This window comes from Rhinatrema bivittatum, chromosome 6 (genome assembly GCF_901001135.1).
Source record: "Rhinatrema bivittatum chromosome 6, aRhiBiv1.1, whole genome shotgun sequence".
In the NCBI taxonomy this organism is placed as follows: domain Eukaryota; kingdom Metazoa; phylum Chordata; class Amphibia; order Gymnophiona; family Rhinatrematidae; genus Rhinatrema; species Rhinatrema bivittatum.
In genome coordinates, this window is record NC_042620.1 from 251781222 (window position 1) to 251806079 (window position 24858).

At 45.5% G+C, this 24858-nt stretch overlaps 2 protein-coding genes across 5 annotated transcripts; one reads left to right on the top strand and one right to left on the bottom strand.

The window, feature by feature from the left end:
- Nucleotides 1-582: 582 nt before the first annotated feature.
- QPRT (quinolinate phosphoribosyltransferase) lies at nucleotides 583-11493 on the bottom strand. 3 transcript variants are annotated; one of them, XM_029606797.1, is made up of 4 exons: nucleotides 11162-11493; nucleotides 8888-9447; nucleotides 7198-7329; nucleotides 583-1551 (listed from the first exon to the last, which is right to left on the bottom strand). In XM_029606797.1, exons 2-4 carry the CDS (start codon nucleotides 9440-9442, stop codon nucleotides 1234-1236), a joined length of 1005 nt encoding a protein of 334 aa, XP_029462657.1. In that variant the 5' UTR covers nucleotides 9443-9447; nucleotides 11162-11493; the 3' UTR covers nucleotides 583-1233. The 3 variants fall into 3 exon arrangements, with proteins under 3 accessions (XP_029462657.1, XP_029462659.1, XP_029462658.1); XM_029606799.1 differs by lacking the exon at nucleotides 11162-11493 and adding an exon at nucleotides 11014-11058; XM_029606798.1 differs by lacking the exon at nucleotides 11162-11493 and adding an exon at nucleotides 10615-10722.
- Nucleotides 11494-11608: 115 nt separating this feature from the next.
- On the top strand, nucleotides 11609-24229 carry DCTPP1 (dCTP pyrophosphatase 1). 2 transcript variants are annotated; one of them, XM_029606800.1, is made up of 4 exons: nucleotides 11609-11765; nucleotides 14180-14283; nucleotides 18421-18531; nucleotides 22435-24229. In XM_029606800.1, the coding sequence occupies exons 1-4, from the start codon at nucleotides 11760-11762 to the stop codon at nucleotides 22661-22663; spliced, it is 450 nt and encodes a 149-aa protein (XP_029462660.1). In that variant the 5' UTR covers nucleotides 11609-11759; the 3' UTR covers nucleotides 22664-24229. The 2 variants fall into 2 exon arrangements, with proteins under 2 accessions (XP_029462660.1, XP_029462661.1); XM_029606801.1 differs by lacking the exon at nucleotides 11609-11765 and adding an exon at nucleotides 11940-12051.
- The last annotated feature ends 629 nt before the right edge of the window (nucleotides 24230-24858 follow it).

Sequence of the window (24858 nt, forward strand, 5' to 3'; positions counted from 1 at the left end):
GAAAATTGTTGATGGTATCCCCCTCTTCTCCAGCCATTCTGTCCCTTCAGTTATTCAAACCATTTTCTCTTCTTCTTTCCCATCCTGGGTCTTCTCCAGGCCGGTGGAAGCACTAGGCGAACTAGGGCGCCAGGGTCAGCAGCCGCGGCAGCAAGAGAGAGGAGACAGCCGCTGCCGATCGACCCGTCTGTCCTCACCCAACCCGACTACCGGCAGGGGCAGGGCGACGGGGGGGGGGAGTTTGCAAGGCTGAAGGTTTGCCTAGGGTGCCTAATACCCTTGCACTGGCCTTCTCCTCCCTCTATCCTGGATCCTTCTCTCTCCCATTTCATGACCCCATTCCAAATCCTCTCTCCCTCCCCCTACCCTTCACTCCATACTACCTCACCCCCCACATACAGTCTCCCTCCCCCTAACCACCCCATGTAGGTCTCCCTATTTCCCCCAACTACCACCATATAAAGTCACCCTCTCCTTGCCCCCACCACCCCTAAAAGTCAAATAAAATGTAGGTTTCCTCCTCTCCCCCCCCCCACCCCCCGATTTCTGGTATTTTCAATCTCCCTTCCCTCTTCTTTAAGCTCACGGCTGGCAGGAGGAACCGTGTTTAGTAGCATGGGTCCAGTCTCATGGTAGGAGCTGTGAGATTGTGATCGCGTAGCTCATACCGCGAGACTGGCCTCACACAGTGGAGGAAGCTGTATTACTCCTCCTGCCAGCGGGAGGCATGGCTGGGGGTGGCCCAACAGGCGATGCTGGTGATGTCAAAGGCGCCCGACCTGCCCTGGCTTAAGGCTGGCTCCGCATAAACAGAACACATAATCCTTACTTCTTTGCGCCTGAGTTATAGAAATGTCTCCTTTCACTCGAGTACAGAGAATAAAATATTTTATCTAATAGGCAACCTGTACGTTTTTTTTCCATTTATTCAGTCAGAACACAGAGAGAAAAACGAGAGGTGAAGAAAGAGTGAGTGAAAAAGAGAGAAAGGTAAAAAGAGTGAGGCAGAGAAAGAGAAGAAGACAAAGATGAAGGCAGCTGGTCAAGGAACAAGCGTAAGAAGAAGGTGACAAGAGAGAAATTTCACGTAAACAAAAAGAAGAAAAGATCAACACCACCTGCCCACCCTACTTCCCCTACAAAAATCTTCCTGTTCTCCATGCCCCAGCAGAATCTTCTTATCACAGCTTTCATGGCATTGCTGTTTTTGTTTTTTTTTTTACAGATCCAGCCTCAGAACGCAAAGTTGCGCCTCCCAGGGGCGAGGGAAAACACAGGTACAGCGGTCCCGGCCGGTGGGGACATGGCCCCAGGTGCTGCACTGGTATCGACATTGTTGCTGTTGTTGAAGTTGCTGGGGTCACTGGAGGCCCGGGAGATCTTCAGGGAGTAGTCCACTGCGCTGAAGGCCTGAGTAAGGGAGCCCAGCGAGACCACATCTACGTGGGGGCTGAAGAACAGTGAGACATTCTTCTCTGTCACCCCTCCGCTGGCCTCCACCACCAACCGAGGGAACTCCAGCTTCAGAGCCTGAGCCACGCTATGGACAGCCTGCACCAGAGGGAATGAGACAGAGGACAGAGAGAAAAGGGATCTAGTCAGTCGCAGCCTGTACGTTCAATAAGGACATTAGTGAGACCTCAGTAAGACTGCCGCGTCCAGTTCTGGAGGCTGCACCTCTGAAAGGATATAGCAGACCAGAGGTGGCTCAGAGAAAAGCTGTCAAAATGGTGCACAGTCTATGCCAAAAGCCATAAGAGATGAGACGGAAGGACCCAGTGAGGACTGGCTGGGCCCCTATCATGAGGTGGAGGGGAGAAGGTGGCAAGAAGGAAGATTAGGTCAACCCTCCTCCTTCCCTCAGAGACTGAGAAAGGGGGAGGCCTCTTCATACAAGCAATACCTCCTCGCCTACAAGAAATGTTGACAGGGGCAGTTTCACTGATTCACTTGCTCCTCCTCCCCCCAGCAAGGACAGCCCTGCTCCCTGTCTCATCCTTGACTCCTGACTCCACTCCACATCCCTGAATCCCAGCCATCCCCCTCCCCCCGCCCATCCTCAAACTCCCAATCCATTCATCCTCAGCTTGAAAGCTGCACCTCTGCTGCTTGGGGATTTCTTCCTCACCTCCCTCAACCCCTCCATGGCCCTGGCAGCAGGATAGTGAAGCCAGGGGTCTGCCACCTCTAGCTGCTCATGCTGCCACCAGCAACTCTCCCTTCCATGCCAGAAAGATCAGCTGTCTGACTAGTGGAGGAGGGAGAGGAACCAGCAGTAGTACAAGTGGGTTAGAAGCACCATCCCGAGAGAGACTGTGACATCATGGGACAAGATGGCAGCCTAATTTAGAGCTCCCGAGCACCTCGAGGTTAATCTTGACCGAATTGCTGTCCATCCCCCACCAACAGCAGAGATTTTTCAGATTGGGACAATCTACATCCTCCAACTTCATGACATCCAAAAGAAAAAGCACAGATTTAAATCAATACTTGTATTTTAAAGTTGCAGCGAGTGCAGACAGGCTGCCAGAGTGCATGGACTCCGAGTCGGCGGGAACACAGAGTGGTGAGGACTGTATACCGCCGGGAGACACGGGAAGAATTCAAGCAGTGGTTCAGCGATCTCCGCAAAGATATGAAGGAGAATAAAAAGGAAATGATTGACATGATGGCGGAGCTCCGGGAGGAGATGGCGGAGATAGGCCGCCGGGTGGATGAATGTGACATCAGACTGGATGCACAGGCCGACAAAAAAGACAAATTACAGACCCAATGCGATACACTAACCCAAAATGGCTCAGACCTATTACTTAAGTTGGAAGACTTGGAAAACCGGAATCGCAGATGTAACCTGCAATTCAGAGGCCTACAACGACTGCCACGAGATAGTGAGGAATATGTGCAAATTCTTCCTGGAACAAGAGACTGAGAGGGGGACACCCAAAGTGAGCCCGACGATAGAAATAGAAAGGGCACATAGAACATTGGGACCTAGTCCGGGAAATCAACCACGCAACATAATAGCCTGTTTTTTATGCTACCCGATCAAAGAGAGAGTACTAGCTGTAGCATGAAAACAGCAGTCCTGGCAATGGGAGTCCCAGTCCATATTGGTATTCTCCGACCTATCGTCGATGACAATAAAGCGCCGACAGGAATTCCATAACATCTGTAATACGGAAAGAAAACCTACGATATCAGTGGCTCTTCCCGCTGGGGATCTCCATAACCATCCGGGGTACAACATCTAAAGCCAGCACTCCAGCCGAGGCAGCGGCCATCTTGAAAGCAGCAGGCCTTACGGTCAAGGAGTCCGCTCCCTTGGCAATGCGCGAAAGAGCTGAGATACCTCACTGGCAGAGGGTGGAGGAAGGAGGCTGCTTCGGCAAATAGGAGTGAATCCGCAGACTACAGTGGACGGTCTCGGGTGAATGGAAGCTACTGTGCTCACGCAGGGGACAATTTGAATGAAGAACAGAGCAGAATGGCGGATGCCTCAAATAGGAACAGTATATACTTGACTATCTCAGTTTGACTAAGATCATAATGATGTTGGGGGGAGGTGGGTAGGGATTAAATGGACTATAAAAGAGGTCGGGGGAGGCTGGACGTAGAGTCTCATGGGGTACACCGTCTTCCTCTGTGCAAGCAGATTAGGCATGGCATTTGGAACAGGGAAGGTGGGAAAATGTTGCTTGTTGTGAAGTATTAACCATGTGGATAATTATAAGGGTGAACGGCAGAGTAAAGGACGAGTAGGAAGGAGCTATAACGGAGGCCATACAGCGGTGAGAGGCCCAACTGAAGTAAGCATATATAGGCCAGTGTGCCATGGGATATACAGCGCAATAACACTTGCGATGAGTAATGATGATTAGATTTATATCCCTTAATGTAAAGGGCCTCAATACCCAAAAGGAGATTCAAGACCTAGGGGCAATGATAGTGTGCCTACAAGAAATGCATTTGAAACGGGTTATGAACACCTTCTCGCTTGGCCAATGTTTGCACATTGATTTTTCTCTGCAGCGGGTAAAACAGCTAAATATTCTGGAGTGGATATATTGTTTAAGCAGGGGTTTGATTGTATGATATATAGCCATGTGGAAGATGTCAATGTTAGATTCTTGTTGGTAAAATTTGAATATCAAGGGGAAATGTACACCTTACTGAATGTTTATGCCCTGAACATAGAACAGAAGGAATTTTTGAACATATAGACCAGATTCTGGATAGAGAAGAGGAGGGTTTTTTGATTGTAATAGGAGACTTTAATTAAACCTTATGCCCTCAATTAGACAACTCAGGTGGGAGTAGCATGGGTACCAGCCTGCCCAGGAAGAGGCTAAAGTCTATGCTAGTAAAATGGGATCTAAATGATGTATGGCAACAACGAAACCCACAAGCTAGAAATTACATTTTTTTTCGCACCCACATCAGTCTTACTCATGAATAGATTTTTTTTTCAGGTGGATAAGATGATACTGGGAAGGGTTACTCAAATTAGTATGGATTCCATTACTTGGTCAGACCATGCACCTTTATGCATGGATCTACGCAGTAACAGTGGCACACTAGGGTTCTGCCCATGGAAACTGCACGACACACTCATAGCTGATGAAGATTTTTGCAAGCAACTGCATAAAGATATCACTGAGTACCTAGATACAAAACGAAGGCAATCACACTTTAGTTTGGGATTGCTTGAAGGCGGTGGTGAGAGGCAGGTTAATATCCAGAGAGGCCCTCATCAAAAAGAGAAAACAGCAAACAAAATAGCGATTGCTAGGTGACATTGCGGATCTGTCAGCGCTACAAAAACAGACACTATATAAGGCCACATATATGAAATTACAGAAAGCAAGGAAAGCCCTGCAGGAAATGGCGGATGCCGAGATTCTAGCTCAACTCTCGCTAGTAAAACAAAACTTCGAGTGGGGAAATAGGCCAGGGAGGCTATTAGCTAGATGCTTAAAGAGAAGGATGGCACAAAACCAGATTTCAGAGATTAGACACGGAGATGGTAGTTTAATAACCTCACCTCCTGACATTAGGCACCGATTCCAGCAGTTTTACAGGGCACTATATGAGGCAAATTCAAGTATTTTCCCAGAGCAGATCGATGCATATTTTAAGGATTTTAGCCCTCCCACTCTTTTGGAAGAGGAGAGGAGACATTTCTGCCCTTGAAATCCAACAGGCAATCAAGGAACTTAAGGCAAATAAAGCCCCAGGCCTAGATGGGTACACACCGCAGTTTTATAAAATATTCTCTCCCTCGCTGATAGATCCCCTGAGAGCATTATTTAATTCACTGAGGGAGGGAAATCATCTTAGATCAGGCGCTAACGTTGCAGGTATAACTATATTGGGGAAACCAGGTCGGGATCTCACTCAATGTGGGTCCTATAGGCCCATTTCTTAAATCAATGTGGACCTCAAACTGCTAGCGAAAATAATGGCGAAATGACTGAACAGGGTTATGGCAAGGCTAGTGCATACGGACCAGGCGGGTTTTAACCCGGTAGAATGGTCGCAGACAATATACGCAAAATAGTCGACCTAATCTGGTGGGCTAAAGAAGAATCTATCCCGGCGGTCCTTCTGTCGGTGGACGCAGAAAAAGCCTTTGATGTGGTGCACTGGCCATTCCTATTCCACATCTTGAAGGAGATGAACTTCGGCCCTCATTTTCTTAACTGGATACAACAATTGTATCCAGTTCTCTCCCTCGCTGATGAGATGATGTATCCAGTTCTCTCCCTCGCTGGTGAGCACACAGGGCTGTGTGCTCACCAGCTTTGCTGATTATCTTTCCATCAGCTGTCGTTCAGCTGCTGTGGTGCTACCACTGTGGTACCGCTTCCGTTCCACTATTGCACTGATCTGCTACCTAGAGCAGGAGCTCTCATCCCAGTCCTCGGGACACACTAGCCAGTCAGGTTTTCAGACTATCCACAATGAATATGCATGAGAAAGATTTGCATGAACTGCCTCCAGTGTATGCAAATCTATCTCATGCATATTCATTCTGGACTTGACTGGCTAGGTGTATCCTGAGGACTGGTTTGAGAATCACTGACCTAAAGTACTCTGTTCATTTCTGGAAGCTAAATCTTGTAAGGACGTTGAGAAAATGGAACTGGTTCATAAGAGAATTCTCAAGATGGTGCTAGAAAACCAGAAATAGCAGTAAAGGTGAAAAAACAAAAGATCAGCACTGTAATAGAAGTATCAATACCAAGAGCTTACTCTGTACTCCTTATGGAAAGATAGAAAATCATCAAGTACCAAGGGATGAAATTGGAGACCAAAAAATGTGGCAAAAAAATAAGTTTTGCCAGAGGATGTGGTAAGAGCAGTTAGTGTAGCTGGGTTTAAAAAAAGGTTTGGATAAGTTCTTGGAGGAGAAATCCATTAATTGCTATTAATCAAGTTGACTTAAGGAATAGCCACTGCTATTACTGGCATCAGTAGCATGGGTTCTTCTTAGTGTTTGGGTACTTGCCAGGTTCTTGTGGCCTGGTTTGGCCTCTGTTGGAAACAGGATGCTGGGCTTGATGGACCCTTGGTCTGACCCAGCATGGCAATTTCTTATGTTCTTAGGTTCCACTGGCCTGATGAAACAGAACTTCCAAGTACACCTCAATAAGCTGTCTATGTATATACTACATCTTATGAACTCCAGGAGGAAGTTCTCTTTGACACAATGTAAGCATTAAGAAGTGCACTAACAATAAGCTTGAGAGACTGCGATTATACCCAACGTACCCTGGTTTAAAGGTAAGTGCAAGATAAATCCATTTGGAACCATTACCCCGTTGAGAGAGGCTTAATGAACTCAAAACACACTCTCTAAGAGAGAAGGGAAAGGGGATAGGAGAGACACATTTAAATATCTGGCTGCATTACGTACCAGGAGGGAGCATTTTCTGTAGAAAAGAAACTGATATGCAGCTGGAAGGAAGCATTGGGAACTAAAATGGTGACAGAATTCATGCGTGCATGGGAAAGATACAGAGGCAATGGTGAGGGCAAGAAAGGAGATGATGGAGATCATGGGCAGTGGGCTACGTGCAGCCTCGGCGTTTCTGACCAATAGCCTTATCCCCTTCTGCCTATTGCCCCTTTCACATTCTGCTCTTGTTCCCCTCCTCTTCTGGTCTCCTCTGGGATGGGGATGGGGAAGATACTCACCTGTGGAGAGAAATTATCCAGCATTACAATATCAGCCCCAGCTTGTGCTGCCTCTTGGGCCTCTTCCAGTGAGCAGCACTCCACCTCCACCTTCAGGGGGAAGCCTCCTACCTTCCTGGCATCCTGGACTGCCTATAAGGGAAAGAGAGAGAGGCAGAAGGGTTAGGAGGGGTGAGAGACCCTTATGAGATCATATTCCTCTCCTCCATCCCCCATCCCCACAGGACTAAAAGGACCTCCCGCCCCTCTAGAGGGCTGAAAAAAAAGACTTCCCCTCCCCACGTCCCATCACAGGGCTATGTGACTCTTCCTCAGTGCACTTCCTCTCCTCCAAACCCCAGGGATCCCCTGTTGTGCAGGAGGTGGACCCTTGAGCCGAGGTGGGGTTGGTGCTACCCGCAGGGCAAGCCCTACGGGTCTCCACCGTCGGTAGGCGGAGCTGGCTGACTGACGGAGGCCGGCTGGAGCTTCGCCAATACCAGCCCTCGTTCCCCGCAGGTTGAGCCCTTGGGTACCGGGGCCGGCTGGAGTTAGGTGGGCCTCCGTCCGAGGTCTTCTGATGGACGAGGAGGAGGTCAGCCAGGGACCAGCAGTGGTAAGAGTAACAGTTCTGATCTGGACGAGGCGGAGTCCCAGAGTCCCGGGTGCCAAATGGAATGAGAGGCAGACAGGGGGCGCCCGAGTAAGAAAAGGCCGAAGCCTGAAAAGCCAAGTCCAGAATGAGTATAGCAGAGGCGTCGTAGAACAGGCTGGAGTCAGGGCAGGCGGCAGGCAAGGAATAGCGGTGAGGCAAGGCAATGGTCAAGTCCAGGAGATAATCAATGGTGTAGTCAGACAAAGCACAGGTCAGGTTCAGGAGAAGATCAATAGCGTGGTCAGGCAAAGCAGAGGTCAGGTCCAGGAGATGATTAGTAGCGTGGTCAGGCAAAGCAGAGGTCGGGTGCAGGAGATGATTAGTAGCATGGTCAGGCAAAGCAGAGGTCGGGTCCAGGAGATGATCAGTAGTGTGGTCAGGCAAAGCAGAGGTCGGGTCCAGGAGATGATCAGTAGCATGGTCAGGCAAAGCAGAGGTCGGGTCCAGGAGACAATCTGTAGAACAAGTAGGGGAACACAGGAACAAAGGAAAATACCGGAACTAGGATCGGGAACACGAAGGAATCACCATTGGAAGCAATGAAGTACACGACCAGCGGGGAGACCTGTTGCAAAGGCAACTAACTGAGGCTGGGCCTGACCTTAAATACTGGGACCCAGTGACGTCATCATCCATGGCTGCGGGTTAGTTTCCCGCCGCAGCCCCTTTAAAAGAAGAGGAGGGGCGCGGCGCGGGACGGCAGCATCTCCCCACGGACTGCACGGGGAGGCCTGCCGCAGAGCATGGACGTCCGTAGTGGAGACAGGAGCACCGGGATCGGCCCGAGGTCGTAGGTGGCGGCTCATGGCCGCGAGAGACGTGGAGCAGGCAAAAGAGGGTAAGAGGGCCTGGCCGTGGGCCTGCTGCAGCCAGCACACGCAACATCCCCTACTCCTGTGACTGCATCCCACGCTCCCTGTGCTGATCCCATACTGTGCCCTCCTCCCCCAGCACTGCTTGCCTCTTACCAGATGCTGATTTCCTCCCCTCATACTGTGTCCTGCTCTCCCTGGGGCACCGTCTCCCTTTCCCCCCCAGTGCTGTGTCTCCCCTTACCTGAGTAATGCTCCCAGAGCAGCGGATGTGGTTGTCCTTCAACATCACCATCCCACTGAGGTCGAAGCGATGTGTGGAGACCCCGCCTACCAGCATGCCGTACTTCTCTACCAGCCGGAACCCAGGTGTTGTCTTCCTAGTCCCAGCAACCTCTCCAGCCCAGCCAGCTGCCTGGGCCAGCTCCGCCACCCTGCGAGAGGCAGTAGCAATCCCACTGCAGCGGGCCAGGCAGTTCAGAGCTACCCGCTCCCCAAGCAGCAGCCGCCGAGCTGGACCTCTCACCCGGGCCGCAGTGGCCACGGGCTCCAGCCACACCCCCTCAGACTGCAGCCACTCCACGTGGCAGTCCAGCTCCTTGAAAACGGCACTGAAGAATGGGACTCCTGCCAATACCCCAGGGGACTTGCAGAGCAGGACTGCAGTCTCCTGCTCATCACCAACCACAAATCCTGCATGATCAAAGCCAGGTATGTCCTCCTGGAGCCAGTCCTGGGCCAGCCTCTTCAGGGCCACAGGGTGAAGGAGATGGCACAGTTCTGCCCTGGTGGAGGCCATGGGTACTGCAAAAAGGAAAACATGTTAGTAACCAAGTTATATACACATTAGGTTATCAATCCCTGGAGTGTTCAGAAAGAGCACATTAGATCAAACTGGTTAATAATCCCCTACACTGCTCCATATCCCATCACCAGAGATTCTCCTTTGGTATTATCAGTCCCTGTATGCATCTTTCTGGCATCTCCACTGGCATTTTAGCTCCTGAAGATTCAACTAAGGTACCTAAATCTTCTGCAAAATATTTGCTATTTTCTGCTATTACCTGGAGAAAGAGTAAATTAATATCCATGAATGGAAGGGGGCAGGCATTGAAACTAAGGATATCTGGATTTCTAGTCAGTTTGAGGTGCTATTTTTGTCTGACAGGTCCTCATCATCAACACTTTGCTGCTACCTGCAATGAACCTTGTCTTAATTGGGACAATAATCTCAGTTTTTTAAGGCAAAAATTCTTAATTCTAAATTGCAGTGAAAGCGGTACTGCTAGTCTAGTTTCACATCAAAAAATCCATTACATGCTATAATAACTTTCCCCTTGTAAGAATATCTTTCACTGACCACACCATGTCCCTTTCCATGGAAATAATTTCAGTTATAAGAACATAATTTTCATTCTCAGTGCACCAAGCTAGAAGCTTTTAGTAACCTACATAAGCATATTAATGTTAAAATCAAACTTCCTAATTTGTTCCTAACAATCAGGTTTAACTTACACACCTAGTTTATTATTTTACATTGTTACCGTACTATGATGGCACATGAGTAATTTGTAATCTATACCACCTATATTTCTCATTATCGTGCCCTTCTGTAAACCATTGTGATGGTATTTAACGTAACGACGGTATAGAAAAATTTTTAAATAAATAAATAAATAAAATCTCTTTCTTTGTAATATAAAAATAATATTACTAATATCCTTACATAGTTTAAAGAACGTATTTTCAGCTACTATACTTTTTCTTTTATGACACGTTTCTTTTAAATTTTAAGGGTAAATGTTTTGATTTCTCAATTTACTGTTCCTGAACTTGTAGGAGATAGAGAACCAATTGTACATATGTAAAAACAAATAATAATAAGGAGCTTTTAAAATCGTGTACGTCCCCATTATTTTGATTTGCCCGGGACATTTTTGAATTCAGCACTACTCACTCTCTCTGTCTTACCTTCTCAGCTTCTTGGTCAAAGTATCTCTACAAACTAGCCAAACTTGCTTTAAAAGCACCCAGATAAAGTTTAACATTTTCTATGTTTGTTAAACACAAAGAAAGTCCAGGGGAGGGGGGAATAAAAGTCACAGTAAAACTGGATTGGACTTTCAGCTGAGTCCTATCTGATCTCGCCCCTTTTGTTATTGCACAGTGGAACATTGCCCCAGCCTGCATGTTTTCTAATGGTTAGAATATTTTACCTGAATTTACAGAGGCTGAAAAGATACCAAAAACTCCAGCAAAATGGAGACTGCAGGGGCTAAATATTCAAGGGGAGACTCCAGAAAAATGCAGAATTCCAGGGCTAAAATGCCGGAAGGAATGCCAGAATACAGGGACTATCAGAAGACTTACTGCAAGGCCGAGGAAAGAGAATTTTACCAGGGCAGTTAAAAAAAAGAAAAAAAAGATCAGGCAGGGTTTAAGGTCCAAGAGTCTGGACCACACAAAATCCTCTTTGTCCCTGGGTTAATCACTATGCTATCAGTTCTTGTCTACTTACCTTACAAAAGATAAAGCTTGACCTTACATTCACCTCATTCTCCGATCATTTATTTAGCAATTATATTTATGAGTCACCATATCAAAAGAAGTGCCCACAGCGATGTAAAGTAAAAATAATTACATTTTGTCATTTCTGACAGAGAAGCATATATTTCAGAATTCTTATGAAACAATACCAATTAAAAGATATTTTTATCTTTGTTTCTTTTTTGCTAAACTCGCCTCCCCTATTTTCAACTCCAATTACATCATGTAATTAAACTTTGTCTAAGTCAGCATTCCTCTATGAGTACACTAGCATAACGTTGTGAGAGAGCGTATCTCACGTGAAGTACTATCGCTTTAAAAGTCATTTATAACAAAAGGCGGCAGTGCCTTGTGATTGGCTATCATCTGCCCCTCCCCTTCCCTTGCCTAGTAGTTCGTGAATTGGTGGAGGACAAGCTGTAGCGCAGATGCAGTTATTGGCTCAGCCCTCTCTCAGTAGTCGGAGCGCGCGCGCTGAGCTGTGATTGGTGGGGGTTGTGTGAGCATGGGGGCGGTGACTGACCGGGGAGACGTAGGAAGCGACGGGGAGAGGGCATGTGGTTGTGAAAATGGAGGTGAGCTGAGAAATAGAAGCATCTGTTTTGTTTGTGCTTCCCCCCACTTTTTTTTTTTAATCCCGTTCGCTTCCTTCCTTAAGCAGCTACTAGTATGGCCAGCCTTTCAGGAATTAGATGTTAACTTTTAGGATACCTATGTAAACAATCCTGGAGAAAATTCATATAGCATTCGAAAAAAAAAAAAAAGTACTCTTTTAGCAACTTCAGTTTAGTTTCTTATTTTCTCTTAAGTGTATAGGTTCAGTGTTCACTGTATGAATATTTAAAGAGGAAGATAATGCGAGTAAGGAGCCTTAGTTTATAGGTGACATAACTTTGTAAAGTAATTAAAATTAGCGTTTAATTTTTTATGTGTGATAAATGCATTTTAGATATATCATTCATTTTATAATATACCCTTTTCGTGCATTTTTTGTTTAAAGACCTGAATGGAATGATCTAATACATATACCTTTTTGAAAATTGTTTGTCAGTATTTTATTTATGTAACACGATTAAACTGTGTGTGCCCATGAAAAATCTCACACAACCACGTGCGCAAAACAAACCCAACTGGATAAATTGCCACGTGTCGATATCTGCTTTCTAAGGGGAGAAAACTGCAAGTAAGGTGTGGTCTCCACAATAAATTTAAATATAGTAAGTCCAGTCTTTTAGCCAATACATCATTTGATAAAACCTCCAGGAATAGTTTCAACCAGAGTTGGCAATACTAGAGTTTGCTGCCTTTGCGTTTCTCCTTCTCTTTCCTTAGCAGTTACAGTTTTTTAGTATTGCTCCTTCTTTTCCTCTGCTACCTGCCTCCTTCCTCAGTAATTTATTGCCACTTTTTTCCTGTCAGTATTACCGGATTGGTTTTTATGCTCCCTGCTTAATCTCTTTTATCAGCAGTTACTATATCCATTTATTGCCCCCCCCCCCCCTTTAAGTGACATGATTCATCCTGTTTCTCTCCTTAGGGTATCAGAATATCCAGATGATAGTAAATACCACTCTATGGAGGTTACTTCTCTCCCACCCCTGTGCCATAAGAACATAAAACTTGCCATACTGGGTCAGTCCAAGGGTCCATCAGCCCAGCATCCTGTTTCCAACAGTGGCCAATCCAAGGCGCAAGTACCCAGGGGGTAACCTGCAAGGAGCGGCAGTTACTACTCTTAACAGAAGGCACGGGTGGGAAGGGGCGACCTGTACAGAACTGCAGTTGCCATTCAAGCAACTTGCTGGGCAGATTGGATGGCCCTTTTGGTCTTTTATCTGCTGTCATTTACTATCATCTGGATATTCTGTTAAGGGTAGTAACAGCTACTCCATGTATTTTCCTTGCCCTCGTGCCTTCCGTTAAGGGTACTAACTAGTAACTTTTGCTCCATGTAGGTTTCCCCCATTCAGAAATGTTCTATCTAAAGTTTGCAATAGGTTACCCCTTTTATACATGTCCTTCCTCTAGCCATGATGGATCCTCTGTGTTTATTCCATGCCCTTTTGAATTCCGTTATTATTCTTGTCTTCACCACCTCTTCTGGGAGGGCATTCCATGCATTTTTCATCCTTTTTGTGAAGAAATATTTCCTGACATTGTTCTGGAGTCTACCCCCTTGGGGGCTGATGCAATATAAATCGTGGAAAGTGGGCGCTGAAAAGTCAGCTCCTGCTTTCCTAATGTGCGCATGGAGCCCACAAGGGCGCCATGCAATATCCAAATTAGGGGGTAGCACTAGCAAGGAGGTGCTAGGATCACTCCATCTGTTTTCATTACTGGCAGATGGCCGGTTATAAAAACTGATGCCGAGTTTACCGGTGTCGGTCTTCATAACTCGGCAGTCTGCTGAGTTTTGGGTTTTTTTTACTTAAAGTACAGAAAAGCAGTTTTTTCTGCTTTTCTGCACTCAGCTATTAATGCCTGCTCCGGGGAGGCGTTAATAGCTGAGCGATAAATGTGCATCTGAGACGCTCATTTATTTTTTTGCATGCGGAGTGAATGAGTAATAGGCTCATTCACATGCATTTGCATGTGATGAGCGCTATTTTATTTATTTATTTATTTCGAGATTCTTATATACCATGGTACGTATAGGAATACATCACCTCGGTTTACAGACAACATTAATTTAGCAACAGGCTTTACATTAAACATTTTATACAAAAATTAACCATTCATTCTATTACATTCACTCCGCGTCCATGGGTTAAATAGGCACTAATCCCCCTGTTGCATTAGGGGGTGGATTAGCGCCTATTTAACCAGTGTCTGAGTGCGGGTTATACAGTGTGCTCGGTCCCTTGGAGTTTCAAATCATGACCCCCTATTTCTACAGCTTCCTTTCCATTGGAAAAGGTTTGATTCTTGTATGTCTTGACTTTACCTCTCTTCTTTTCATCATACCTCTTCCATCTCTCCTCTCCTCTAGGGTATGATGGTCTCGAAGGAAGCTGATGTTAATGGAACAATGGAGAATAAAGGAGATGCCACAGACGGCTTTAACTTTAGTGCTACTCCTTCCCTCGAGGACATGTAAGGAGGGGGTTTAGGGGTTAAAATTAAGTTGACAAAACTCCTGCAGCTTTTGAATTCCAGTCCGAACTCTGGCACTGACTGTATTGTGACCTGGGTACAAATCAATTTTATTCCCTATGCTTTTTTTTTAAGGATTATTTAGAATGATGTAACACAATACAAACAAAATACAATTAGATTAAAATGTCACAAAACACACTGTAGTAATAAGTGATAATACATCGTATACAAATGTTTATGAACTGCACCATATTTTTATTATAAAACATAAAAGCTGTTTTGACAGCCAGCACAAAGACAAGCATTCACTCACACTCACATTAACACAATAATATATGTAAATTAAATCCAGTTCACAGAATATTGTACTTTAAGTTTTCCTTAATTTGTAGAGGTCATGAAAAATTCACCAGGCTTGTTGATAATCCTTTAGAATTTTTCTTTTGTGTAAACAAAGTATCTAACTTTTCTAATTGCATCCAGTCTGCCATTTGTTGACAGCAAACCAAGGCAGCTTGTGGAATATCTTTAATCCAAAATTTTAACACATATAACTTTACTAGAAGAATGGCAACCTTAGTATATAGTTGAAATCCTTTAGACAACTCTGTAGACCAGGCAGGCAAACCCAATAACATTTCACCCTGAAAGGGCAGTTTAACAGCAACTACCCATTTAATAGTAGACAATACTTCATCCCAGATGTCATATAGCTTAAAATTATGTGTCAAAGTTCTGTTTATAATTTTGCACTTAATACACACATTTGTGTTAACAATCCTCCATTTTAAAGACCTTTACTGAATCATTAGAGATTCTTCGTAGAATCCTGAATTGCATTTCTTGAAGTTTCACATAAATCAAAACCTTATTGAGATTGCTAAAAAAAAATAAAAAAAATTGTATGACTTTATCAATAGATACACCGGTACTCCTCTCCTTATTCCTGTTAACTGCTAATTTAGATACATTTTTAGAAGAGCACTTTTCCATACGTGTTTTATACCTATACGTGACTTTATCATTTCTGCTACCCACTAAAGATATCATGTTATCTAAGGAATCCGTTTGAAATAGATCAGGACATTGGGGTTTCAAAGTCCAAAGTAATGTCTATGTTGCAAATAAGCATGAAAGTGCTTATTGGGCAAATTATAATCCAACAGTAACTGCTCAGATGAAAACATCTCATCTTGAGGTAGACAGTAAATATCTGAATTTCCTAGCTTGTAGCCAGATGGACTCGGGATCAATGGATAATGCTTGCCTGCCAGCAAATGGAGATTGAGTCAGGTTTAAAAGCTGACGTCACCCTAGATACACCCCTGCAGTAACCTCAGCCATTCAGTATTTCTCAGTCTCCAGCAGATGGTGGATGTACCTTTCCCTTTGGGGATTGCTGTGCTTTTTGGAAGGAGAAATTCTACATTCCCTGTAGGTACCCAGATAAGTCCAGACTCCTGGGTTTTGCCTCCCCTCCAGCAGATGGAGACAGAGAATTCTCTGTCCTATACCTTGAGGTGCCACCCACAGTCAGTATTTCTCTGTCTCCAGCAGATGGTGGAGGTGCAAAACTCACAGTCTGTATGGGTTTACTTAGTTGGTTTGGAAGGAGTTAGTCAGAGAGAGGTTTCTTTCAGGAAAAAAAAAAGACAGGGTGAAAATTCTTTCAGCAGTTAAGGAACCTCTAGCCCCCCAGGGGGTTGCCAGGTCCTGAGAGGACTGCCCCCCCCTGGTATTGAAGGCAGCTGTGGCTGGGGGTTGAGGACACTATCACATTTATTCAGCAGCACCTGGGCTGATACCGGGGAGCCCGGCTCACTCACCCCAGGAGGGACCAGGACCCGGTGGAGGCAAATTGGTTAAAAAAAAAAAAAAAAAGTTATTTATTCGCAGCGCTTGAGAGGCCAGATATCGTTGTTGCAGGTTGATTTTGCGCCGGGACAGCCTTTGCTCGGGCTGCCTGCCCAGAGGCGAGGGTACTTCAGCAGCGGCGGCTGGGGGGGGGTGTTTCGGTCACTTCATCCTCGCACACGTTTGGTGACCTGCCTCCTCCATTTTCTCTCCCGTTCCCACTGAGCGCGGGAACGGGCACCATCTTGGCTCCTGGCACTTCAGCGGCGCAATTAGCAACGGTGGAGGAGATTCTCCCGCCCTATCGCCGTTAAATCAACCACCATTAACACAGCAGGCTGGGGTGATTTCTGACCCAGCTGATCAGGGAGTGGACCCCGCGGGGAATACTGATGATGACTCTTCCTCCTCAGATTTCATTTTGCTCTTGCACAAGGCCTTTAAGGCCAGGAGGCTAGTAAGAAGGCTTCTGGGGGAAAAATCTGCCGGTTTGGAGGTACCTGCTCAGTCCAGAAAGCGCCCTAGGGCTCATGGGTGTGTGGGGGCACCAAAATCAAAGCAGCCCTTGCGAGCAGGACATGTCTTCTGATTCCACGGACACAGATGATCAGGACCTTCCATCCCAGCCCCCGAGGGGGATAAGGAACCGCAGAAGGGTTCTTCCAAGGCCCAGGAGCGTTACAGCTTCGTACCGTTCCATCCTTCTTGCCCAAGGTAGTCTCGGAGTTTCATTTGAATCAGTCTTTTGTGCTGCCATCCCTAGGTAAGCACGAGGACGCGGAAGAATGCCGCCTCCTCCGTCATTTGAATGTCAGTAGACCTTTGGGGCAGTATCTAGAAGTTTCAGGACCAGTCTGAAAGACGGACCGCCTGTTTGAACTTCACGGTGGAAGGAAGCAGAGTGAACCAGCTTTGTGGGCTACCATAGCTCGCTGGATTAAGGAGGTGGTCATGGGAGCCTAGGTGGAGGCAGGAAAGCCATTACCTTCTCATTCCACTAGGGCTCAGGCGGTCTCATGGACGGAAGCTAGACTGCTGTCTCCTGTCGATATCTGCCGAGCAGCGACTTGGTTCTCCTTGCACACCTTCTCCAGGTTCTATTGTCTGGACATACAGACCCGAGAGGATTCAGCCTTTGCAAGGGCGATGTTAACCAGACTGCGGGCAACCTCCCACCCCGATTGGGAGTAGCTTTTGTACACCCCATTGGTCCTGAGTCCATCTGGCTCCATGCTAGGAAATGGAGAAATTATTTACCTGATAATTTCGTTTTCCTTAGTGTAGACAGATGGACTCAGCTTTCTGCCCACAGCTGCCCAAGAACGGTGCCAAGGATTAGCCCATGGAGTGGATATCGATTCCAAGAGATTACGGGTAAGCCGTCATCCAGTCCCTAGATCAGGGCACCTATATTCTTACTGGGGTTCAGTGTTTATGGTTGGTTGAGTACAGTTATGGTTATCCGCTTTTAATCATATTTTAAATCCAGTTTTTTCAATAGTCTGTCCACAGTGGCTTTTGAAGAGAATACTGAAGGGCTGAGGTCACTGCAGGGATGTATCTAGGGTGACGTCAGCTTTGAAACCTGACTCCTTCTCCATCTGCTGGCAGGGGAGCATAAACCACTGGTCCTGAGTCCATCTGCCTACACTAAGGAACACGAAATTATCAGGTAAGTAATTTCTCCAATAATTTTATCCCCTCCCGTATTTCATTTCTAATCGGCAGCTCTGCTGCTGCTGATTCTGGAAGGAAAGGAGAGTCTTGAATTCCCAGAGGATGCATTGGCATGCTGTATCCAGCCTGGGCCAGGCTGCTGCCTCTCGAAGGGTCTTGGCTTGGCTACTGCCCCAAGTTATAGGACCTTGTCTCCCTGAGGGATTGTAGATAGAAAAGGGGACAGGATCAGCTGGAGAGGACCCTTTCTCCCCCAACCTTGCAATATATGGACATCAAGGTATGATGCCCACTCCGCAGCTGCTACTGCCAGTGATGGGAAAGAGATGGGCATATAAGAGGAGGGAGAGTTTTAATAGACATATTGGTTTATGGAGAAAACTGGATTCTCTGTAGGTTATACAACATTATATTGGAGCAAAATAATGCAAGGTAATGGTGTTTACAATGTATATGATGCAGTTATATTCACCGTCATCTTTGATTAATTCTCAAGATATCACAGCAGTGAAGGGTCCAAGTGTGGAGGGCTGTGTATGACACAGTATTCCTGTGCTGTCTTCTCTTAATGATTTATTTATTTTTGTTCTTTATTGGAATTAGTCGGCAGATGCAGGCAAAGTTCACCGCAGAAAGGGACTGGAACCAGTATCACCAGCCCCGCAACCTGCTGCTGGCACTGGTTGGGGAAGTTGGAGAAGTGGCTGAGCTTTTGTGAGTATCCGTCACTAAAGAAGCTGTCTCTCTGCCTCTCTCTGCCTCTGTCTCTCTAAGACCTACTAGTAACAGGGAATGCTGGCAGATAAAGACCAGTTGGCTCATCCAGTCTGCCCAACTGAGATGCTTCCTTTTTGGCTCTCTACTACTTTGGTGCTTAAACCAGTAACAGCCCCACTGCCCTTGTGTCTTTTACCCAACCTCTCGGCCCTGTTCCTTCCACTTCCTGTCATTATCTGTTCCAGGCGTGTTCAATTCTGTTACTGAACCGGCCTCCATCTCTCTATTGGAAGCTGTTTCAGGCCTTGTCATCTTCCTTTTGATTTTTACAAGACTGATACTCAATCCAACGCCCAGGGCACCTTCTGTGTCTTACCACCAAGTTTGGTTATAATCCATAGAGCCACCAGACCTTTTGTCAGGCTGTTGGCCAAAACATGCAGGCTCCTCGTAATCATTGATGTTTAGGTTTTTATCTATGGTCATTCCATGCATTTTACCCTAGACCACTTACAAGCCTGATTCACTCATACCTCTGCTGTTTAGGGTTGTAACTGCTGCTCTGTACAGGTTACCACTGCCTTCTTGGAAGCCTGATGCAATGGAACCACCACTCTCTGTCCACTGGCTGTTATGTTCCCCTCTTTAACCCTCTAAAGTTTCATTTGATTAAACCAGCGTGTCGTCGAGCACACGCAGGTGTGTCGCCACACTTCCCGGGCCCCCGCTGGGCCAGCTGCTCCCACTGCCCCCGCGAAATAGAAACATATCTTTCACCCGGGCTTAAAAAGACGATAGCTTGAGCGGAATGCGGCAGGAAAGGCCATGGTCTCTTCTCCCCCCCCCCCCCCCCCCGCGACCCGGAAGAGGAAGTGCTATGCTGTGGCTACGCACACGGGAAGAAGAGACCATGCTAGCGCGGGCAGCATCGGCCTGAAGAATGTACAATGCAGCGTGTAGCAAAAGAGGAGCAACGTCAGCCCCCACTGTCGACGGGACTCCTTTCTCAAGGCCGCAAGGGCTGAAAGTGGAGGAGGCTGCTGTTGCCACTAGTTCGGTGTGGGGAGGAGAGAGTGAGCAAGTAAGCACATGTTTGAGATCCTGTGTGTGTATGTGTGAGCATGAATGTAAAAGTGTGTGATTAAGCTTTGTGTGACAGAGAGCATGAATGTAAGTATGTGATTGAGAACCTGTGTGTATAAGTAAGAGAGAGAGCATGTGTGTCTGTGTGTGATTGAGAGCCGGTGTAGGTGAGAGAGCATGTGAGTATGTGATTGAGAGCCTGTGTGTGAGTAAGTAAGAGAGAAAGCATGTATGTAAGTGTGTGATTTGAAAAAGTGTGTGTGTGTGTGAAAAGACAGTATGTGTGATTAAGAGCCTATGTAAGTGAGAGAGAGCATTTGGCGTGATTGAGAGAGAGGAGAAAGTTGCAAGCAACCATCCCTCCTGCTAATTCAAAACAATCTCAGGGCACCTGGATATCAAATGTTCCCATGTATGATGATCAAAACATTTTTTGATCCTTATTATTTTTCATTATTGGGCCTTTGTCTGCTATTTTGAAATATTTTATTGGTATCTAGACATTTTTTTATGAGTTTTTAATTATTGGATATTCCATTCATGAGCTGTTTTGAAATATTCTGTTCTTTTTATTATCATGGTTTTACTGCTATTGATTTTATATTTCTTGATTTGTTTTATGAGGACTGGTGATGTTTCTCTTTGTCCCTTGTTACACTGCATACAGTCTCTCTGGCTTATCGTGGTTTCCAATTCAGTTTTTGTCTGCATGTTTCTAGTTATGCTTTATGGTCTCTTTAATCTTTGTCAGGTGAGAGTCTGCACTTTTATTTATTTAACGGTTTTATATACAGACTTTCATTGGTGATATCACATCGGTGTACATTAAACGCAAAAATACGCTTGGGAAGCGCTTGACAGAGAAAGTGATAAAATATTTAAAACATAGAAAGCCTAGAACAAGGGAAACATGCAGGACTATATATAATATTTACAAGATAACTACATGTATTATTTACAAAATTAACTAGAGAAAATGTTATCTATTAATTACAAAGTAACTAAGACGTAGTTACGGGGTACAGTATTAATGAATTATGTAGTTATAAAGAATTAAAGGAATATATAGTTACAGGGTAACTAAGACGTAAATACAAGGAAGGAATTAATGAATTATATAATGCAGACAAGGAAGAATTTAGAACTGTACAGCTTGGTGAAGAGAGAATAAAAGTAACTAGGACTAATGAGATGTTATAAAGTAACTAAGACATAAATGCAAGGAACAGGATTATATAGTGCAGATGAAACTAATGTGATTCAGGTGAGGTTTTCTGCTGGCATGTAGTTTCTGTGTAGGGCTCTATAGCAGCCTGGCTTGGTCCGTTTTCCTAATAAGAGGAGTATTGGAGTTTTAAGGCCTGGTGTAATATTTTCAGTTTTGCCTTGTAAGGTGGTTACTGTTTGAGTGCTAGAAATTGGTGCTGTTTTGGTATGGGATATTTGCTATTTATGCAATTTCTGTTCAGACAGAGTACTATTCTTTCCCTTCTGTCATTCTTAACAATAAAAATAATACTCTGCCTTTATTTTTTATTTCCACCGTGAATTGTAATGAGCAGTGTGACACACGTGTGAGCGTGGTGTGTCAAGATGGGGAAAAAGATTGAGAACCACTGGCCTAAACAAATGCTCACGCCCCTTCCTTCATTTCTTCTACCTGTTTTCTCCCACTTTGCCTGTATTAACTGTGTTTTTGGGTCTGTTCTGCCTTTGTAGTATATTTAAATATATGTTTCTTATTGTGCTGCCATTTGGTACCATTTTGTGGTGTTGTCATTCATTTCAGATTCTCTGCATGTAGTGCTAAACCTCCTTATTGGTTATTGTTTAGATGTTGCTGAGCTTCTGATTGGATCTGTTCCTCTTTGCTCCCCCTCCGTCTATGTTCTCCTCATCTTCCTATTGCTCTTTTGCCCCTTTGAATCCCTGGGAGTCCTTACTTCCTGCTGAAAGTTCAGTTTGGAACTGGCTCTTGACAAGCTTGCAGCTCTCAGAAGCATTGTCTTTTTTTTTCCCTTGTTTTCTTGCCACTGCTGGTTTCTGCTCCCTGCTGTCAGTCTCAGCTGCTTAGGGCTACAGCCTTCGGACTGAGCTCTAAGTTCCTCACCACTACTGTGTCCGTTCCACTGTCTGTGCAGTTGTCTTCAATACCATGCCATTTGCAGCGAGTGTCAAACTCTTTCTCGTGCAGTAAATGTTTTGGTGGTAAGATCCGCGTTCTCTCTTTTTGGAAGCTTAAAACAAGGAAGAGGTTTAACTCTCTCTATATAGGCTCCCAAGGTAGGACAATCAGGAGCCAAGGATAGGATAGTGTGTCTGTCCCTACCTAGCATGTTTAAATTCTGTCACAGTTTTTGCTGTTACTACTTCTGCTGGTCAGCCATTGCAGGCATCTACCACCCACTTAGTAAAGAAATAGTTTCTCATTTTTTTCTTTCTATTTTCCTCCTTATTAAAGCCTGTCAAATATTTGAATGTCCCCCCAATCATTTTTTCCTCTAGCGAGCACATTTTGAGTGTCCTAAGCCTTTCTTTGTAGGGTTTGCATTGCAGGTCTTGTTTTAATAGACCTTTTCTGAACCACTGCCATCTTCTTTCTTCTTGCAAAGGTACAGCGTGTGGAACTGAACACATTACTCAAGATGGGGTCTCACAAGAGATTTACACAGAGGCAATATTACCTCTGTTCTTTTGCTAATAATACCTCTACTTATGCAACTGATAATCCGCTAATTGTGGGTGGATGAGGCAGATGTGGGGCATGATGTAAAGAGCTCATGTATATTTTCTAATATGCTGTTTGTTCCCATGCAGTCAGTGGAAGGGCGAGGTGGCCCCAGGGCTTCCAGGCTGGACAGTGTCGGAGCGGGAATCCCTCGCACACGAGCTCAGCGATGTACTCATCTACCTGGTGGAGCTTGCCGAGAAATGTTGTGTGGACCTTCCGCAGGCCGTCCTTGCCAAGATGGCTATCAATGCCTGCAAGTACCCTGCCAGCAAGGTGCAGGGATCTGCCAAGAAGTACACGGAGTACCAGGACTGAGAAACCTGCCCCTTCAGTTCAAGATACCCCCACCTGACTTTGCAATAGAGGGCATGATTGCTCTGTCTCTAGTGGAGGTGACTCTGTGGTGACATCACATAGGAAAGAGGGTAGAGCTGCATAAGCTCCACTTCCTATTGAATTGTTTTGAACTCATTTTGGGACCTCTAACAGAAGTTTTATTGGGGAGCTGAGAGCAACTAGAATTTTAAGAAAACTAATAATTACATTTAGCGAGGGTTCTGTGATGAAAACACTGGTTGGAAAATTCCTTGGAAGCCAGGGCTAACATCTTTTTTTGAGTTTGTCTGAACTTCCCGTGTAGTTGGTTTGTCAGTTCCTGAATTGAGGAGGGAGGAGGAGAAAATGTGTTGGAGTGCTTGTACAGGAAGTTTAGGAGAGCTGAGAGAAATAATGGTAGCTCCTACAGATGCTGTAATCAACATCTGGATGCTAGTGTTTATAGGAAGGACATATTTCTGATTCTGCACTAATATACCAAGCTCTCGGTCGTTCAAGGCCCTGCCTTCCTGTCGTCCAGGTTGATAACTTAAAAGGCACTGTTGGCTCCGGCCAATCAGCAGTGAGATTGTGGTGACATCACATAGGAAAGGGATAAACCCCTGGTATTAACTCTGGTGGCGGCTTTCAACCGACGAACAAATTAGACAAAGTCCTTGAATTATTTTGTAAATTTTTTTATTTTGCAGCAATAGCCCCTTAATTTGGTAGTTACCTTTGCTCCAGCAAAGGCAGCTATGCAGTGCTAATGGCTGCTGCTGTGGGACTAACTCTTTAAATGAAAAAGGAAGGGGAAGGAGCTTCTCATGTTCCTTAAAAGTACAGACCTAGTCCAGTGCTCCCTTGAATTTGTTTCTGTGCCGTGTTCTTTTGAAACTCCATTCTAGTTTCCTTTTCTTGTCCATTCTGTGTTTTCCCGAGCGCACTTGTGGTCCCACGCACAGCCTACAGAGAATGTTGATGGGGCCTGGGGGTTCCTGTGTTTGCTAAGCCCCTCCTCGCAGCTAGAGAGTCCATTTTATATTCTCCAATCAATATTTTTTAACTTTTCCAACTTATTATTTCACCAGTCTTCTTCTACCAAGTTTGGTGTGAAACCGGGAGCTGTGACTTCTTCCTCCCAGCAAATAATTCTGCGCCCCCCCCCCCCCCCCCCCCGGAACCTGTATGAAATGCTCTCCCGTTCTTGCTTGACACGGCTGGGGAGGGTGTCCTGCTGTTATGTAGACGACCTCCCTGATCCCTGTTAGCAGACAGCACTACTTCTGTCTCTGCCCCTCAGGTTTGTCCTGAGAGACTCTTACAGGATTCAGGTTATGCTGGGGTTATGCCCACCTCTCCCTTCTTTAGGTCCCAGCAATGTCTCCCCTACTTCTTCCACCTGCCAACCTATGTGGCAGGTGGACAGCTAAACCTCATTTTCTACTTCCTATTTAAAACTTTTTTTTTTTTCCTCACTTACTGTACTGCTTGATTTTAGCATGCTGAATAGTTGTTACACTTTTTTGTATTGTTAATTATAAAATGCAACAGTATTTTATACGTTTCTAGTGTGGCTTTAGTTTTAGAATAAAAGTTCTGATTTATTTTTTTTTTTAGGTACAAACACTCTGGCTATCTGAACCTTCATGCCTAAGATGGTAACTATTAAACCGGCATGCAGATGTTCATCAGCCCGTGCCCAGGGATGCGGCGATTTTATAACATGTGCGCGCATGTTATAACATAACCTCACCACGTGCACATGTGTGCCCAATTTTAAGTGGGCGCGCACCTATGCATGCAATGCCGCTTCTACCACGTGAGTGAGTGGGAGAATTTTAAAAGGCACGCACGCTGATGCCATTGCCAGTTTTCCCAGTTCAGTCCCTGTTCACCCAGTTAAGGGATAGGACTTTCAAAGCCCTCCTAGTTTAATAGTTTCCCGTCTCCCCTTTTAGCCCTGACCTCTAAAACCTCGCTGATCTGCCTAGATGGTTTTGTTTTATAACTTGCACATCATCCCTAGCAGAAGTAAAGTTATGCAGCAGGGGACTCCGGCACGTGCAAATTTCAAGTTTGAATCCAGGAACGCCCGTGCCTTGCCCCATTTTGGAATTTTTCATTTGTGCACAGTGGCAGCTACAGGTATATCCGGCCGGCTTTTAAAATCCACTCGGTACGGGCCTGCCCAG